The sequence below is a fragment of the Sus scrofa genome, chromosome 15 (genome assembly GCF_054392235.1).
Source record: "Sus scrofa isolate SSC_HxYL_T2T_F1_AM1 chromosome 15, Sscrofa_HxYL_maternal_Yorkshire_Landrace_v2.0, whole genome shotgun sequence".
In the NCBI taxonomy this organism is placed as follows: Eukaryota; Metazoa; Chordata; class Mammalia; order Artiodactyla; family Suidae; genus Sus; species Sus scrofa.
The window spans coordinates 122,663,822-122,684,372 of record NC_139397.1 but is presented as its reverse complement, the minus strand read 5'-3'; the positions used below and the strand labels follow the sequence as shown (position 1 = coordinate 122,684,372).

General features: G+C 36.8%; 1 protein-coding gene and 1 long non-coding RNA gene across 10 annotated transcripts in view; both read right to left on the bottom strand.

The window, feature by feature from the left end:
* PARD3B (par-3 family cell polarity regulator beta) overlaps window positions 1-20,551 on the bottom strand; it is a 1,028,888-nt gene that overhangs the window by 600,990 nt on the left and 407,347 nt on the right. For all 9 annotated transcript variants that reach the window (XM_084998493.1, XM_021075045.2, XM_021075046.2 and 6 more), the window contains one exon: window positions 17,245-17,416. Coding sequence is in view for 6 of the 9 variants with exons in the window: in XM_021075045.2 (XP_020930704.1) it covers window positions 17,245-17,416 (172 nt within the window). In the remaining 3 variants the exon portion in view is untranslated. The remainder of the gene's footprint in view (window positions 1-17,244; window positions 17,417-20,551) is intronic.
* Window positions 3,486-7,827, bottom strand: LOC146396100 (uncharacterized). The gene is made up of 2 exons (XR_014828995.1): window positions 5,785-7,827; window positions 3,486-5,415 (listed from the first exon to the last, which is right to left on the bottom strand). It is a non-coding gene; the product is annotated as an uncharacterized LOC146396100 (long non-coding RNA).

Here is a 20,551-nt window from a genome sequence, read left to right as displayed (position 1 = left end):
CAACTGACCAATGAAAAGATTGAAAAGTATTGACTGATATCAACACATTTTAATAGAGTTCTATTAATGTTTGTCAAATGAAATAAGCCAAGATCTTTGAAAATAAAATGTATCTTTTAAAAAATTCTTTTGCTAATTTATCCATTACACTATAAATACAACGAAGATATTCTCAGATCCAGAAAAAAATTAAATAATTTTGATTTAGGTGCTTAACACATAATAAAACAACTGAATGTTTTCTACACAAGGTGAATTTTCTCCTCCAAATTATCAACTACATTCGCTGGATGAATTGAATAACATCAGATTTTGACTTATATTTTTACTTACCTTAAAGAGAACTGCATTCCTTCCCCATCTTCTTTTACTCCTCCATCCATTCAACACACACAAACATTTTTGGATGTATTCTTTACCAAAACCGCAGCTTGAAACTTCATGAGTTTCAATCCACAATACACACTCAGTTGATTAGGATCATGATACATAGTTAGCAAATATCCTTACTCAAGATCGAACCAATACTATTTAAGAGAGAAATTACCAAACAAAGAAATTCTTATATGTCTAAAAATCATCAGACCCAACAAGCAGGTAGACAATCAAAATTGCACTGTCCCATTAGAATTTCTCAATATCAACTGCCCCAGCTTCAAGTCACTGTGCTAAGAAACCTCAAGTAACAACCTCCTGGAAAACACTCAAGCTGTGTCTGCTTACACTATGTCAGGTGGCAAATGGAGGCAATTATCCAGATAATCCAAGCAAAACAAAACAGGAAGTATCCCCATTATTTCATGCCTCAGGTGAAGTACCTTCAGTTGTTCTAGATTTAGATAATTGCCTTCAGTATCATTATAGACACCCACAATTGGGAAGTCTCCCCTTAAGTAAAATCAAGCATACAAACAAACAAAAAGACAACTCCTACAGAGTATATTACAGTTTATAAGATATCTTAATGTTCATTAGATATGGTGACTAATTCCTTTTTAGGTCTAAAGTGACTGAATCACTGAGTAAATACGCACAGTCTATTTAACACTGAATTGTTATACATCATATAGAGGCAATGATGTAGTTCTTTCTCCATTTCAATAGGCTTATTTAGAAAACTTTCTTTTCTCCCTTTTGCCATATACCTAATTCAAATCTTCAAGCTTGAATTTAAATACTCTAAGTGAAGTGTCTTGTTATTGTTTTGAAATATGAACAAGCATTCTTATGATACAGGAAAGCTGATGCCAAGCCCCTGAACTGGTGTGTCTAATGGGGTGGATCTTGGGGAAGTGAGGGTTGTAACCGTTCTCAAAGCGGGCCATGGTCACAGTGATTCCTGAACCTCTTAGCTTGGTGTGTGAGTTGGAGAAAAGAGAGTGAGCAATTCCTCCAAAGAGTGGATGGGTATGTTTCAAGCCATTCATTAACTTGCAAATAACTTACCCTTAAAAAATAGAGTGGTTTCAAGGTTCTCTAATAATGGAGAAAAGAGAGTGAGCAATTCCTCCAAAGAGTGGATGGGTATGTTTCAAGCCATTCATCTAACTTGCAAATAACTTACCCTTAAAAAATAGAGTGGTTTCAAGGTTCTCTAATAATGTCCCTCACATTCTTTGCCCACTACTTATATATATGCCCCCACCAATTTAAAATGTTTTATATGTATGTATGTGGGTGTGTGTACAAGTTTCAGGTGTGTGTGTACAAGTGTGTATAAGTCAACTTCTGTCTATACTACAAAGTCATAAGTATCACAAGTCCAGCTGTTGAGTCCCTTCACCTATTTTGCCCACCTTTCAATCTTCTGATAACCACTAATCCATGCTCTGTATCAATGATTTTGTTTTTATATCATTTTTTGAATTTTTTGTTAGATTTAGATTCCATATATGAGTGAAATCATATAGTGTTTGGGTATTTGTCTTTCTCCATCTAATTTATTTCACTTAGCATAATATCTTTAGGGTCCGTCCCTACTGTCCCAAGTGGCAGGATTTCATTCATTTTTATGGATGAGCAAAATTCCATTATAGATGTATACTTATATGAATGGATAAAGATGATGTGGGAGATACATACATGGCCCTTTGTTGGATATATTTATTACAAGTATCTTCTCAGATACACATATCCCCCACATCATCTTTATCCATTCATCTGTTGATGGGTACTGAGGTTTTTTTCTATATCTTAGCTATTGCAAATAATGCAGCAATGATCACAGAGGTGCATGTATCTTTTCAAATTCATGTTTTCCTGTTCTTTGGTTAAATACTCAGAAGTGGAATATCTGGGTCATACTGTAGTCCCATCTTAATTTTCTTGAGAATCTCCATACCATTTTCCATAGAGGCTGAACAAATTTACAGTTATTAATTTGTCTAATGTTTTCTCAGGATTAGCCTGGGATGGTGGATTTTCAGGAAGAGCAGCACTACCATGAAATACTCTGCTCATCAGACCGTAGGAGGGAACATGATATTGGTGGACTTCTCCCTTGTGATGATAATTTTAATCAATTCATTCAGGTAGTGTTGGCCAGTTTTCACCACCGTACATTTACTACTTTTCTACTTCCATATCCTATTTTTGGAAGTGAGTGACCAAGCCCAGCCCACACTCAAGGAAGAAGGAGTTTCTATTCTACATATATTATTTGGAACTCCTCCGTAAGGAAGATTTGTTCTTTCTCACTACTACCACCTTTTTTATTCAATCCATCACTTATTTCTATCACTATAGACTCATATAAATTTACTTTAAATTTTAGTTTACAAGTCAATACCATGCTATTTATTTTGTTGTCAAATTTGCAAGGTTTTAATGTGCCTTTCCATGAAGATTAATGAAGCTGAACACCCTTTTATATATTTATTAACCACTTAAATATCTACTTTATGAAGGGCCTATTAGAGTTCTTTCCATTTTCCTATTGAGTTGTCTGTTTTTCTCATCAATTGGGGGAGTTCTTTGTAGATTCTGGGCATGGCCCTTTGTTGTATATATTTATTACAAATATCTTCTCAGAGTCTACAGCTTTGCTTTTTCACTTTTTTAATGGTATCTTTTAATTAACAGAAGTTCTTTATTTTACATAATCTATCAAAATTATTCCTATGGCTAGCACTTACGTCCTGTTTTATAAATAAAACTAAAAAGCTATGCACATTTTCCATATTATGTCTTCTATAGTGTGTCTATTTGTGTATGTGCCTGTGTGTCTTTTTTTTTTGGGGGGGTGCTATTCCTTCATATTTATGCCTATAATCTCTCTAGCATTGATTTTTGTATAAGGTGTGAGGTAGGGATTAATTTTTGTTTTCTATATAGATACTGACCTGACTTGACATCATCCCTTCCTCACCACCCAGCAGTGTCATACATGACATAAAACTAATGGCAGAAGGTCTACTGCTGGAATTTTCTACTCTATGCCATTTATATGCCCTTAAGCCAAAATCACACTGAATAAATTATTTTAATTTTGTAAATCTTGTTATCTGATAGGGTTGCTCCTCCAGCTTTTTTGTTCTTCTCCAAGGTTGTCTTGTCAATTCTATCCTAGAGTCATCTTTTGAGCTGTTGTTCCCTTAAATGTCTGCTGAGTGGTAGCTGCCCATTCATATTTCTGAATGAGATGCTCAGTGGCTTAAGAACAGCAAGTAGCTTCAGTTTTTCCTGCCAATACATGCATCTTTTCTGAACAAAATTCTCCTCTGAATTAGGTAGGTGATATGATAAAGCATGTTTGCTGACAGGCTTCACTTCAACAAGCATGCCCAGTGAGCAGTCAGGCAAGCTGTCCACCTCCACCCTAGGCTATTGCTCAATGCCAGAAGCAGGAAGCCTTTACTGTAGGGCAGCATGAAGTCTGAGTCACCTGGTAATCTAATTCTATTCACTCTTCATTCCCCTTCTTCCACTTTCCAGTGTTATTATTAATCTATTACTGCCTCCCTTATTTTCACTTGAGCAGTCATTTCTATGAAAGTTTGAAAGGAAAAGACAGAGAAAAGCATATTCAATCCAATTTTTTTTTTGTGAACTGAAAGCTAATGTGCTTTACTGATTGAGTTACAAAGGTAGTAGAATCATAGTCAGCACAATAGAAATACGACATAAAGAGGGTACTCCATTTCACAGTGCTGTATATAGAAATATCACCTATGCTATGTCCCAACTTAAGGAAAAAAGGATAAGACAAGAGAACTATTGCACTGAATTATGACACCTTGAAGAACAACGTAGAATCCAATGATTTCTAAGTTCCAGTGGATAAGTTCTATGCCAAACATATAATCAACTGATTATATAAAAAATCACCTCAGGGATACACAGACAAGGTATCTGTTCTGGGTGATCTCCATGTTGCTCTCTGGAACAGTCCCCAGTCTTTTAAGCCCGGCTCAGGCCTCAGGAGGCTGACTTCCACTCAGCAATTTAGTACATCACACAGACCAATTTCCCTTTGGCTCCCAGCTGGATATGGCCATGTTGGGGGACCAGCAGGAAGAAAGGGGGGTAGAAAGAAAGGGCCAGCTCCATCTTTGAAAGTGATGACTGAACAACCTTGCATCGCAGGTTCAGATGCTCTAAGGACATTTCTCCCACATCTATAGCTCTTACCAGATTGGTAAGAATCATTTCCCTTTTCAGGGCTGGGCTGGTAAGGGCTCTCAGATTGTTTCAGAACTTGAGTGCTTCACTTTCATAAATAATCTCACTATTAAATTCTCTTCCATTACATCTTTGAGCATGTCATCTGTTTCCTGCTGCCAACCTGACTCATCCAGGATTCTAGGCCAGTTGGATGAGGGTGACAACCTCCAAAATGTATCCTTACTCTCTTGGGTAAAGTTATTGTCAAACATGAAGAGCATGCACTTACCGATTCTAAAAGAACACACTTATAGACAATATGATGAATCAGGGTGAGGACATGAAAGTGAAGAACTTAAGTAAAGATAAAAAGAATCAAAGCAATTACCCTTCTACAAAACCCTAAAAACAAGCACAAAGGAATTATTTGAAAACTCCGCAGCAATTATATTACTCTGATTAATGTCCTAGGTATTGTTTTGGCTTCAATAAACCATTTTACCATTTATCTTGTAAGCCTGAAGAGAGGAAAAACACATTTTATTTTGTAGCTTAGAAAAGAAGAAGGCCTTAGATGACCAGAATCTACATTTATGAAAAAGAGAACAACATAGTGTCAGGGGTTGAAAGTTGAAAACAAGAGAACATAGTGTCAGGGGTTGAAAGTTGAAAACAAGAGAACAAAGTGCCCAATCAAACCAGCAATTACATAAACACAAGGAGATTTTATAACTTTCTGACAAATAACCAATAGTACATATGGACTTTCTGTATGGCTCATGGCATAACTACTCAGCGTTGCTTCTACAGTAACTGTGGCTCAACTGCTGACTTGGGAACTTCCATATGCTGCAGGTGCAGCCACTTGAAAAAAAAAAAGAGAAAAAAGAAAAAAGAAAATAATAAATACAATGATAAAAATAGCAATAGTGACCAGTAATTATTTGCCACATTACATGGCAGGCACTATTCTAAGCATTTTATATTTATACACATACAAGTGCTTTTGACGCTCACAACAACTCCATTTGGTCATTATTAATATTTTCCATTTTATAGATGAGAAAACTGAGGCACAGTGATGTTAAATAACCTGTTATTATCACCTAATTTGTAAACAACAGAGTCCTATCTGACTTGCGAGTCTTGCTCTATGACTTATACTCAACTTCTACATTCTACTGTTGTGAAGTAAATATGTAATATATAATCTATATCTTTCTCCATCCATTGTTTTCTTCTGGAAATAATGCACTGGCTACTTCTTTCATTAAGATATAAAGAAGATATTAAGTCAAATATACATTCAGATTACACTTTGAATATGAAGGAAAGAACTAATTTTTAAGAAGATAATTACAGACAAGAATTTTGTTTAACTTAATTTTTCCAGCTAGAAAATTCTTGTAAAGACACCCCATTAGTATATCAAATTGATGACAACTACCAAATAAGTGCTAAAACACTATTTTGGAGTTCCTGTCATGGCTCAGCGGAAACAAATCTGACTAGGAACCACGAGGTTGCGGGTTTGATCCCTGGCCTCACTCAGTGGGTTAAAGATCCGCCATTGCTGTGAGCTGTGGTGAAAGTTGCAGACGTGGCTTGGATCTGGTGTTGCTGTGGCTGTGGTGTAGGCCGGTGGCTACAGCTCTGATTAGACACCTAGCCTGGGAATCTCCATATGCCGCAAGTGCAGCCCTCAAAAGACAAAAAGACCAAAAAAAAAAAAAAAAAAAAAAAAAAAAGGAAAAAAGAAAAATAGACCATTAAGCATGTGGAAGTTTCCAGGCCAGAGATCGAACCTGTGCCACAGGAGCACCCTGGGGGCCGCTGCAGTAACAACACCAGCTATTTAACTTGCTGTGCACCAAGGGGTGCCAAGAAAATTAATTTTTGAGCAAGTTTTTAAAAAGGTCTGAAAAGGAGCAATAACACAAAACTCATTCTCTAAACGTTTCTAAATTTTCCAAAATGGAAAATGTTACTTCCCATCACAGCCCGGTATAGAGGAATTCATGTTCAGGACAATCATATTTAGACAATTTGAGCATTCTCCAGGAGAATTTTGAGTGAGAAGAATGGAGGGCCTAAACAGAGAACTTAAGCTTTCTGTATGACGTACACAAATTAGGCTGAGGTATAGCCTACAGATTTGCAAAAGAAAGATTACCATTTGGGTCCAATCAATAATTTATCTAGTAATCAGTGACAAAGAAAGAGTGGGTCACTGAACTCTACTTCCTGACTAGAGCACATCTAGTTCTCCTGAACAGGGCATTCCATCAACTCACCAGGGCAGTTGGTCTCCAACTTCACTAGAATGTCTTTAGGGAGAAGAATAGATAGATGAATTGATACATACTCATCAATCAGCCCATTAGATCCTTGGAGACATCACTTGGGCAGCACAGGGTATTGTTGGTTGGTAGTCAAAGACGAGGGATCCTAGTTATTTCTGGTCACCTATGAGGTACAACCAACACTGCCCAAAATAGAGTCAATGAAAACTGTAGAAACACAGACTACAAAATTGACGTTTTATTATTTCCATGAACCTCACTATCAACCAAAGATGCAAATAAAAGACAATTAACCAAGCTACAAGGAGATGTCACACATGATTCATGGTGCACACAGAAGCTGTTGTGTATGTCTACATTTACTTATGTGGTAAAATCTGTTTTCAACTGTAAGGTTTTGTAATTGCATGCTCTGTATTATTATAGCAACAGTTGTAAATTATAAAAATGGAAACCTAACGAAGTTAAGAGACTCACTCAGTAATTTGTCTTAAGACCACTAGATAGTAAGCTGCTTGAGAATGAGTTCATGACTTGTGTTCTTTTATATGCCTCTGGAAGCCTAGCATACTACTTTTCATCTATTGCAATAAATAATGATTGATTAACTGAAGTCAGTGACAGGCACACCACCATCTTCTGGAGCACTGACATTAAATAGACGGATTCCCTTCCTTATATTCTTAAGCACAATCATCTAAACAGAGCAGATGTCAATTGTGCAAATGCTGAACTCTCTGCCATAATGGCAGTTACGTGTAACACCAAACGAAAGTCATGAGGTCAAAGAACATTATTCCTGAACTGTGACTAAAATAAGTTTGCCTCATGCTTCCAGATCTCTGGGGCACAAAGTCTATTTGTTTTAAAAACACCAGGAGAGTTTAATTGATCATCACAATTATGCAGAACCAGATGACACAAAGCCATTCAGCTTGCAGTTGTTATCCATGCCATTTTTCAGAACAAAGAGTGCAAAAGGATATGGAAACACCATTCTTATCAACAGCTTCAAGAAATATGACATTGAAGTAATGGCTTTTTTAGTCAATATTATCTTAAAACACCAAAGACAAGTACTATGGTTTTAAATAGGTTGTGGTAAGGCAAGAGCCTACTCTCATTTATTTTCCTTGATCATGTCATATCCCATACACATGCATTAAGTAATCATAGTTAAGTCTTCCACATAAACAAAAAAGAAAATGAGCAAGATGCACCATATAATTTCCTATAATTTTACACACAGAAGAGAAAAATAAAATAAAATAAAGCCCCAAATTTCTTCCATCTGTAAAGAAGTTTGAGGAATTTAGCAGAATCTTATAATCTTAAAAATCAGAATTTTTCTGGTATTTTTAGAGGATTACCTATATATATATATTTATAGCTATCAAGATTTTCTCATTAGACCTACAAACAGAATGAGTACCATTTTGTGAATATTATATGATGGATGGATTTTTTTTCAATGATAAATTGAGAGGATGTGGTGGTTGATATCTGAGAGGTTGTCTTATTTTATCTGGTAAACATTTTAAAAAAGGGTAAACACGAGAGCTTTTCTTAAGGCAATTGTTAAGCAAAGGCTGTCGCCTTTCCTTATCACTTTGGGACGCAAGAATGAACAGATCAAGCTATTTCAGTATTTCTTACATTCACTGGGCCAAATCAAGATCTTAGTAAAATTTCAAAATGGGTATCAAGCAAGGAAATAACCAAATGTGTGTATATTGGGGTATAATTCATCATATGGCTTTATCAGATAAAGCAAATGAGAAAATCCTGCGCCAGTCATAAAAGCGTGTCCAACTCTGAGTGACTTGTCCTTAAGATGGATCTTCTGTAAATAATTAAATTAGTGGATTTTTTCCCCCTTGCCCATCTGGGCAGAAAGAGAAAAAAAAAATCCTATGTGCGTGCATGCGTAAACATACGGGCACACACCCAGAGAAAAAGTCCCAAAGGCTGAACCTTCTATTTAAATTGTTAGTGCAAAAGAGGCTTTACCATATTTTGCACTGTTGGCAAGATTCTTTTGAATTTCACATTGCAAGGGAAACTCAGCATGGTTATTATAAATAATTTGTGATTAGAAATTTATGAGAAATTTATTTTATGGCTGCAAAGATTTATATTTATAAAAATTTGAGTCATAAGTTAGGAAATTTTTAATACAGATAAGTAATATGAAAGTATTCTGTAATAGACCCAACTAGGCTCTAAAAAACAGAATGAGGGCCTTGGTCACTCTGCTTGACTGTCTCTTAGTACTTGAATAGAAGGGGGTTGGGGAGTGGTTATAAGAAAGGAAGCTGGGAGTTGCAATGATGGGTGGGGAAGGGAGGAAGGAAAGATTATGGGTGTGTGTGTTGGGGGGGGGGCATGGAGAGGAAAGAGGAAGAGGACAATGGTTTCTTTTATTAAAAGGACAAATCAAAAATCATTTTATCAGTGGTCCAGGGAACTACAAGGAGGTGACTATGACAGTTTAGCTGAAAATATTTTCACTGGTTAGGAACTAGGCCTTTGCAAACAGAGTTTCACTGTGCTCACTATTAAAAGCAATCTGCAAAAGAGGCTTGAAAACCCTGGGGTCTAATATCAAGTGAGCAGTAGGAAGGTAACCTTTCATTCCCTTTGTTTATGAGAGGATCTGCAGACTCTGTCTCAGTGTAGGTCCAGCTTGAGCAAGAGGCCAAAGGGGAGATAGTGAACTCAGTGGGTTGTTTTTTTTTTTTTCTCTGAGGTCATATAATCAACTTAGAAAATATAGCTGGAGATGAATTAGAATAAAAGCTTGATTTCTATAATATTATCTTACACTTAGGGATAAATAGCTAAATGTAAATCCCCTTTAATATTTTTTATTAGAGTATAGCCAATTTAGTACCAATTTAGATACAAAATTTAGCCATTAAACAGAGTATACAAATTAAAAAAAATAGACAAGAGGAGGACTGAGCAGGTGTAAAAAAAGAATCGATTTAGGATTAAAATACAAAGATAAACTGGATAGTAAACAGAAAAATGAAAATAGTCCTATTAGAGTGATACTAATTATGGAGTTCCCATCGTGGCTCAGTGGTTAACGAATCCGACTAAGAACCATGAGGTTGCGGGTTCGATCCCTGGCCTTGCCCAGTGGGTTAAGGATCTGGCGTTGCCATGAGCTCTGGTGTAGGTCGCAGACGCGGCTCGGATCCTGTGTTGCTGTGGCTCTGGTGAAGGCCAGCAGCTACAGCTCCGATTAGACCCCTGGCCTGGGAACCTCCATATGCCACAAGTGCAGCCCTAAAAAATAATAATAATAAAAAAATTATTTTCCCTTGCTTAACATTCTATAATTTAATAAATAGTATCCCTTTAAAAGACATTTACAAGAATATAGGAAAGTTTCAAGCAAAATTCATCATACTATTTTCTTTTTTTTAACAGAATATTATGAACTGAATGCTTGTCTATGAAGTAGTTTTACATTGACCATTCATCTGCAGTTATTCAGGAAGCAAGGCCCAGGATACTGAAAACTTCATATTTCAACTGTGATTCACATTTTTACTTCATTAACACAAACAGAAATTACTTGTATTTAGTAATGACCTTTAAATATTTGCTACGCATTGCTTGTTTTTAGATATTAATTTTAGTCTCTCCCTTAACCAAGTGCCTCAAACCCTTTTCCAGAGTATTACAAATTTTTAAAAATATTCAATGTCTAATCTGACTTTCCCTGTACCACCCCCACCCCTTACCCATCAATTTTCACCTACTGTGAAAACAAACTAAAATAAAACCCAAAACAACAATAGCAAAAGAAAGAACCGTTGTTCTAGAACCAGAAAGGGGCTAGAATGTTTCGATCTCTTTAGTCCTGATATAGCTACCATCATACCAGAAAAGCATGTGCACCCTTTGATGATCACGTGGCCATGACTGATTGATGAGAGTCTGGCAAGGTTACCATAGCTAATTACAACATCATTCATCTAAGCCTACATGGGAAAAATACCAAGCTCCCGGGGAAGAAAAAAGAAAAGAAAGGAAAGCTACTCTATCGCTGTTAACTTTTGAATAGTCAGGCCCAAGAGGAAAAAAACAGGATGAAACTCAATGACCAAATTTTGACTTATGGAGTCACCCAAGAAAATGACCTCAGTTCCCCGGTCAGTTCAACTTGGGGTTTCACCGCCCACTGCAGAGAGCTTCCAGTAACAAGGAACCCTCACCGGCCTGGGTACTTTGTAGTCAGAATTCAAAGGCTCCGGCAGAACCATGGCCCGGCTCTGAGCTTTCGTTCTGCTATGTGTGTGGTGTAAGTGTGTTTGTCTAGGATCAGATGCCAATACTTAAACTCACATTATGGGCACAGCAGCTACTTACACACTGCAGCCTAATTAAAGGGATAAACTTCCCCCTTCTTTATTTTTTCCTGAAGATCAGTGCCATAAAGGGATTTGGTTTCTTTAAAAATTCAGACAAATGATCCCATATGTTTCCCTTATGCAGTAAATTAGGCAAAATCAGATAGAAAATGGTCACAACTTCCAACACTAATCTACGGTTAGACCGTATTATCTAGGAACTACTGAAAATAAAGAGAAGAGAACTCACTGTTTTGAAAATAATTCTATTACAACAGACATACAATCATAATTTTCATTTCAGTTTTGAAGAAACACAAACACACATGGAAACAATAAAGCATCTGAGGCACCTTTTGGCTTTCAAGTCTCAAAAACAGGAATCACTTTCAAATAGCAAGTATCTCATCTTCAAAGTTTGACAACAAGAGGAGAATAAATTCAATACCATTTCAACTTCAAACTTTAATCAAAGTGCTTTATATCAGGGTAATACAGATCACAAGAGTGGCAACAATGAAATTTAAAATATCTTTTATCCTGATACACTGTTTAAATTACATTGCTAAAATAACTGTAACTTGAGATCTTTTCTCACGGAAGCTTAAGCCAAAATAGCAAATTTCAGTCAAGAATATGGAGAAAAATTACCAAAAGTTCCAAAATAAAACTACTCATTAATTGGGGCCCTGGAATGGAAATTGACAGGGATGTGAAATCATATTTAAATTCAGCTTGGGATGAACGACATTCTCCAGGGAAAATCAGACCCCATTAGAGCGAGAAAGGCCCATTTTAGAGATGAGAAAATTGTGGCTGAGGGGGATATGCAAGTGTGTACACAAGGAGAAGTGACTCATCTCAATTCAGAATAGTCACTTTTATGAATGCCTGATGTTTTCTGATTTAGTTTTTGTTTGGGAAAAAATGTGAGAGATACTGACTAAATGACTTGTCTGGAAATGGCTAGATCAAATACTGCAGAGCCTGAGACCAGCTCCACATTAGTGTTTCTCAAGGGAAAAGGGTTGGGCCAACCTTGGATGGAGGCCTTATGAGGGCTTTTGGGAAGAAGCAGGGGGTCAGGTGCCTCTGTTCAGAAAGGCAGCATTAAGGATTAGTTGGGGGAAGGCTGAAGGACTCTTATTATTCCAAACTTCAAAGTAAGCATCCTCACTATTTTCTTTTATTTACAGAAGCTCCTACACGCAGATAGTTGAAATCTCAAAAAGTACAACAGTATCTACAATATAGAAAAAAATTACCCAGGTATCCCAAATACTAGCATATTTGTTTTGGTGCCATTTTCCCCCAAACATAGATACATCCATGCAAGCACATGTGGGCACCCACACAGGGGAGGAAGAAACAGGAACATATTCATTTCTAACACTTACAGAGGAGTTAAAATAAATGTCCCCATCTTACTTTTCTGGTCTTTCTTCACTTAGTAGCTTTTCATTTACAACTATTCATGGTGTCTATTTATCAACTGACAGTCTTTCAGTACCGAAAGGAAAAAAGTTGATATTTTATCCCATAGAGTATTAAAAGATAGAGATAATTGAAACCTACAATTAATTCAAAAAAAATGTCATGTAGCTGAAAGTCAGGAGATGCATGTTCAAATTCTACTCCTTTAACCAACTAGGTATTTGACATGACAGCACATACTAAGTCTCCCTTAAGCTTTCCTTTGGCCATTTGTAAAATAATGTTAATTGTCTAGGAAATTGCTAATATGAAATACTATAGAACTGTCTACTAACAGACCAGCATTTCACAAAAGTTGTTCTAAGAGGTGTCGAGGATTCTTCCCAGTGAAGGTAGGTTTCTTTGCTGTAGGATTTCTAAATGGTATTAGGATTCTTTAGAGCCTACTCAATACTCTTCTGCATCCCTCTCTTCCCTTCTGGCATAACCAATGCTGGGCACATAAAGAGTGAATATGAATGAGTTACAATAGCATCTAGAACTTAAGTGCTCAATAAATGTTATTAATTAACTAGACTCAAATATTTCTTGAAATTGTGAAACATGTTAAGAAGTACCATTGGGTTCCATCAAGACGACCTGGAAAATTCTGAACTAGGTGATTTTTAAAGTCTAGATGAACTCTGTGAATATGATTCTTTGCTATTCTACCCGGTGTTTGTTCCACTGTATCTCTTTTTTAAAAAATAGACTCATATTAGCGATCTCTAGTCTACGCAAAGTGCACTAGCCAACTTCAAAAACAAAATCTTGAAGTGTTACAATGATTTGCTAGTTAGGCCTGAGTCAGGACTTAGTCATTTTGCATTACTTTAGAAAATCTATTACAAAATAAATGGTAGGAGATAATCTAGATGAATGAAGTTGCAATTATGTGGTTGCCCACTTGATTTAAAGCTCATTTTTACAAATTAAAAGCATATACACTATTAGCTTATAGGATGCAAATGGATGAACCCCATTTAGTCCATAGAAAATGCCTTCATCTTCATATCCTTTTGTTGTTGAAGAATTAAGAAGTATGTTTATGGTACACTTACTGTACGGTCTTGAAGATTTGGGCAAGGCTTCAAAAACAAGGTCATATTTGAGCTTGGACTTAAAAGATCCACACAATTTCACCAAACAGAAAAAGAGGCAAAAAGGAGAGTCAGGTGCAGGGAATGGTACCTAAACAACAACAACAGAGATTTGAAAGAAAGTAGCAAATTTAGGGAATGGCAATTATCTTGTGGTAGCTGCAAGTTAAGGTGACTGTGGAAGAGAAGCTACTAATAAAAGTGGGCAGAAAAGAAGTGGACAGATCCTGAAGAGCGCTTGAAATAGAAACTTCTGCAAAAGATAAAGGAAAAAAAAGGTGGGGCTAACCTCTGTCTGCATGTATCGGGGGAAGACTGTCAATTTCTAACAACATTTCATTGATACTAATCTTGTGTTGGAAAGAGATATAAAAATTATACTGAATGTTGAGTGTATTTTTATTCCAATATCATTAAAATATACATTTTTGGTGATTAACAAGACCTAACTGTAAGAATATCTTGATTCCTAGTATTTGTTAAATTGGTGCCCTAAGTAAGGTAAGCATGTGAAGTTATAATGGTTCAATTCCTCATCTTCTTGAATGGATCTCCAGGGTGAGAAAAGCAGGGAGAATCAGCCTTGCTTCTGCTATGCCACCTTGGGCAAATGAGACTCATGAGCAGGAGAAGTAGTTCCAATGGCAGCCTCTGAGAGCTGTCAGGGAGGAAGGGCTGGGTCCTGGCACCCTGCAATGATAGACCGCTGGAACACACATGCTATTTATTCCTCCTCTGACTACTCCCTGCCACTCTTCATCTAAACAGTGTCTCGGGGTAGGCAGGACAGAATAACCAGGTCACATCTCAGAAGAGCCAGGAGCATTGCATCTGTTGCCAAGCACATCCCTCCTTCCTTGCAGGCACAAACCACATGACCACACCCTGCCCTGAGGGCAACAGAAGGAAAAATGAATGAACAGGTAACAGAGCTGATGGTTTTACTTTCCTCTTTTAATTTCTCTATTTGAGAAACCTGACAAAAAAATATATATTTTTTTGTCTTTGCTTTTAAAGTTCTAGAAATGCAAAGTACTCAGTCTAACTAGAATTCAGATGAGAGATAATTTCTTCATCATTCATCCCTGCCCAGATTCCTCCAGCTAATTCTGAGGAACCATCTGCAGCAGCCTGCTAACTCATTTGGACACGGTTCTCCCGGCAGTGGGAAGCCATTGGAAGTTGTGGAGCAGGGGAGATACATAATCAGATTTGTGACGTAGGAAGGCACCTCTGGGGAAAGCAGGCACTGTAAAGAAAGAGGTCAGTTTGAGGCCTCTGAAGTAGCCTCATCAATGAGGAAGCTCTGGCCTGCTGCAGCGGTTGTCAACATGAAGGCTGAAGAAAGTGTGGATGGTGGAAAGAAAAAGGAGGAACTAGAAATGATGCCACACTTTAGAGCAAATGGCAGGAAGGCAACACTGACCACCTAATTTAAGTGAAGGTTGGCCAATCTCATCGTGTCATCTATGGGACTAGGGGAAATGGGATTTGAAGCCGAAAAGCATTTTCGGAACTTGGTATATATTCATGAAGCGAATCTCAGGAAAATTATATCAATGTATTCTTTTACAAATAGCATATGAAAGACAGCATAGCAAAATTGTTTCAGACACTGACTGGAGCCAGCAAGGGTCCAAATCCTGACTTTGCCACCTAATAGCCTCTGACTTTCAAGGAGTTACTTAACTGCCCCATGCCTGTAACCCCAACTCTTAAAATGAGGGGAATAATATAATCCAACTCAGTGTTAGGCGGCTTCAATGAGTTGTTATGAGTAAAGGATTTAGAATACTCTGTGTACTGCCTTGAGCTCCATGCCTGGCATGTGGTCACCAAAGAATAAATATCGTTTTACATCTGTGCCTGATATCCAATCAGTAGTGATGCAGAAAGTCCACTTTCAAAGAAGGGAAACCTCAGCTTACTTTTCTTCCTACCTTGAAGGTTATGTTGCTCAGATCCTTCGAGAAAAGAAGCTGAAAAAGTTAAAAGAAAAACAAACTTTTTTTCTTCTGCCTGAGAAAGCTTGTAAGACAAAGGTGAAAAAACGGAAGTTTCAGGCAGAGGGGTGCTCTGAGGTTCAGCCTTTCGAAGACCACAGTGCTTGCTTATAAATAGAATATTAAAGCAAGCAAGAGCAATTTTCTCCCCTCATCTTCCCTTATTGCCTAATTTTCCTCCCATGCCATTTGCATAATGGATAAAAAGGCATCCATTATGCAAATGAATGACAGGGCTGTGAGGTTGCTGAAGCCACAAACCTCGCTCCAGATGAAAGAAGCTGCCACAAAGCCCTCCAATGCCTGAGTTCCAGTAGAAGTGCTCCACTAGTCTGGTTTCCAAAAGATAGAGGCAAATTATGAAGAAGATAGGTCCTTAATTTCCACTTGGTTTATTTTAAAAGGGGCACTATAGATGCTTTCCAGAAAATTAGTACAAAATATGGATATTTAGTATTGTGGTATATAAAATAAACTTTTACAACCTATTTTGTTTCAAATGGCAAGAATTATATACGATTTTTACAATTTTTAAGTATATGCTTTGCTTTAAAAAAAATGATTCCCTTTACAAAATGGAAAAAAAAATTCTATCCTGAGAATTTACCTATAACCAACATGTAGAACTGTCTTAAAATATATGCCTACATTCAACAGGGATAAAAAATAATTTTAAGTACCAAACTATGAGGGGATTTTCACAACTTTACTCTCTTAAATGGAACTAAAATTGACTTCAAAAGATATCGCCAATAAATGGCATTATTTATCTAGAAAAAAATAACAAAATTTCACTGAAACTTTAGAAGAATGTTTATTTTTCGCTTTCTACCAACGCCTTTCAAAACAAATAGTACCCCCCAAAAAGGAATTCTTAACAAAATCACTGGATGAGTAGTTCTTGTTGGAACAAATCAGTAGAATGGAATCAAGAAACTACCTTCAAAATGTTTTCCCTAAACTCTGAGATACATAGTTTGTGGAGAAGAAAAAGGTGGCTGAAACATAAAGTGTGTGACCTTTTATTACTAGTTAGGATTCCTTGATAACCCTTAGCTTTTTCCAAGTGACTTTTTTCAGGGACTTTTTTAAAGGGGTCCTCATAGGCTATAGATGAACCTCACTCATCTTTTATAGCTCAGCTCTTCCCCTATATTACCTCAAGCGTATGCGATTCAGATTCACCAGCAATTCAAGAAAAATTGCATCCATTGCCTGAGATCAACAGCTGCAAAGAACTATGTAAAAAAATAATTTAGAAAAAGACAAACCAGTTTTATTTTTATTTTTTTAAAGATGAACCCTAACATGATAAGTCATAACAAAGAAGTGACTTATAGCCAGCAAGAATGATGTGTTTCAACCAGGTAAGAAGCAGACCACTAAAAAATACACCTACCTAATTTCAGAGCAGAAGGGGTTACTTCAATTTCCCCACCAACTGGTTTAAACGCAGCGAGCTGGGCAGCCACTTCTGTCTCAAAAGCATCTGGGCTCTGCCGGCCTGCAGGGTTTCCACTGGGGCTCTCAATCTTGTGGAGTGGTTCTTGTTCGTCAAACACAGCAATCAGCTACAAACAAATCCAACAACACTAATTACTTTGTAGGACACGCATATCACATGGACACTGTCTAGCTGATCGCCATCTTTATTTGCTTTTGTAAAAAAATTACCTCTTAAAACTGAAAACCTTAACGTGACTGTATCAGAACTCTTAGTTCAATAGTTTTGTCTAAAAGCAATAGGGCCAGGAAATAATTAATGGTTTGTTTATATATTCCTGAAATAGAGATCCAATTTTGTTGAACTCTCCTGAAGGAATGAAATGGCTGCCTCTTTCCCTCACCGCCTTTTCTAAGAGGCTTAAAAGGACATGAGTAGTTCTTCCTCTTATAAGTGTTACCAAGAATAAAGATACTCTATTATACAGAATAAAGATACTAAAGATACTCTAAAAAATAAATAAAAGTAGAAACAATAAAACAAGTTATCAGAAGAAAGATCAGATATACCTAAAATTTATAATATTAAACTGCAATTTGGTTTAGTTACATTAAATAATCAAAAGTACTAAATTAGATCACACGCACACAAAAAGTATGACTAAGAATGAAAGTCGAATATGCAGAAGTTGAACAACAGGATAGAACATTCTGGTTTCAGAGAGCTAAAGACAGGATAAAATTCCTAACTCTGTCTGTCCTTTTAGACACAATCAGAACAAGTAGACACAAACACACACATGTATATTTATTTACAGGCCATCTGTGTTTATCGTGGTCACATAGACAGCCCATTTTTATACACGCCTGTAATTTTGTTCTTTTCCTCCGTAACCAATGCTGTGTTGACTGGTTTCAGTCTAATGAAATTAACCATCAGAACTCTTAATTATCTGCATCTTCATCTTAGCTTAATTTCATACAAGAGAACTACGCTTCTTGTTAACATCCAACTTTTAATTGTCCATTTCCAAGTAATGTTTCTTAAAATAGAGGCAACATATAATAAAATAATCAAGTAATTGTGCAAACACTGCTGTATAAATGGTAAAAGCAGCCCTGCTGAAAATGCATTTTTGGCCAGTAGACAGCAGTACGATAGGAACTTGAAATGCCCCTCATCAGCTGATGGGGGACAAACTCCTAACGTGAGTGTGGTATGAAGCTCAGGGATGCTACTGTCAACCCAGTGAAGTGCCATGTGTGCACATCTGGAAAACTGCTAGTAAATCTTTAGATCTTCTCATTCATTAAATAAAACAAACCTACTTATCATTCAAACATTTATTCAGGAAAGGCACTCAAAGCCTCATTCATAGGGGAACCTTGTTGGTAGTAGTATTAATAACACCAGTGCAGGGGTAACCAATCAAAACATTATAAATTCCAAGTTCAGTCCTTCAAAAGAAATGAATACAATTAGGGATATGCAAATTGGCTATTCAAAAATAATTTTCATAATTGACTACTCATTTCCAGTATGGAGACTTCTTTAATTGGAAAATCCAACAATCCTTTCACCACAGGAAAGAAATGCTATTCCCAAGGCATTATTTTTAATTCTTGAAATTGAGCACATACATTTTCTATTTTTAATTGGTAGCACTGATGAACCGATCTGAGATAAGATTTAAATGGATTAATAATGAAAGATTATTCTAGTATAAAAATAATCAGGAGAGCTATATCTTTCTAATCATCTGGCCAAAATGAAGAGTTTAACACTTTGAATCCTGAAAAGGAAAATAAAATCAATTTTTAAATGTGGTAGGAGTGTTATTTTCATCACTATTTCTGTGACATAATTATAATTTCAATTTTGCACACTGAGGAATTCTAACACATATTTGTATCATTTATTTTAATAACACTAATCGGCTAGGCAAAGTGGCTTATACTGGTACTACAAACAGTTTGGTGTTGTTTTCCATCTCGCTACATCCTTAAGTCTTAGTGCATCCTATGTGCCTGAAATATTGGGGAAAAGGGAAAAAGAATACCCATCAGAAGTATAATACAAAATATTAAAATTTATAAATCATAAATAAGTCATTATCTATGGTTCTTATGTAATCTCTCCTTAAGATACTTCACTGTTTTCCATACTATTATTATATCCATGCAAGGTCACACTGTATACAGTAATAATGTTACACCATTTTATCTAATAGGACAACAGGATAGTTTGGAGACTTCTTTGCCCCAAATGACAGATTAAATAGTAATTTGCAATAGAATGTGGTCCAATCCAGGGATTCAGACCACGTGGGAACCATGTTCCAAAAAGAAAATTGGAAAAAAAAAAAAAAGAGGGGAGGCTACATTGTGGAGTATTTGCAGTTTGTCCAGGAGGATGTTATGCCCTAAACAATGTAGACTCTCCTCTTTGGAGATGCAGGCAAATACAGGATGTTCTTGAAAATGACAGTGAGACCGGGAGGCTCCCCAAATCTCATCATCTCTTAGATTAATTAATTACTTAGTCTGTCCTCCAATCCCATGATTGACAGGAATTATCTCCGAGGAGCCTACTCTGGAGGTCTGGATGAATGGAGGGAATCCAGTCTCTACTCCTGGAAAGAAGAGGTGGTTCCTGAAGCTGTGGTGCCCAGACAAGGCCACGGGCACCACAGGTGCTGGCTGTTAAGAGATGGTACATCCAGTCCTCATCTCAGCATCTACACTTACACCTGCTTTAACACTGATAATTTATTTCAATCGTACATTGTAGCCCTTTGTTAGCTAGATTACTTGATTCATCAGAACACCTACATTACTGAATAACAGAGTTCCTGGCAGACAGTGTACCAGAAATATGCTAATTAACACAAACCACTGTTCCAGTCCCTCAACAGAAGGCCAAATCATTTCCAAATTGTCCAGTGTATGAAAATGGCCTCCCTCCATCTTTAAACCCAGTTCAAAATTACCTTTCTCACAGAGATGAGTAGGATATTAAAAATTTTGTTTGTTTGTTTTTGGAAAAAAATATGTTAAGGTTCCATTTAGTCTAAACTTTTGTGGCATGTGGAAGAATTTCCATTGCCGCCTTAGGGACTGCAGTAACCTAAACTTTATGCAAAATGCAAATAGGCAATATTTGATCTGGATGTCTTTCTCTCTCCTGCCCTATCCATCTTCTGGTTCCCCTTCTGTTCTCCTCCTGTAATGCCAGGATTCTCATGTCACCCAGTACAGCCCTG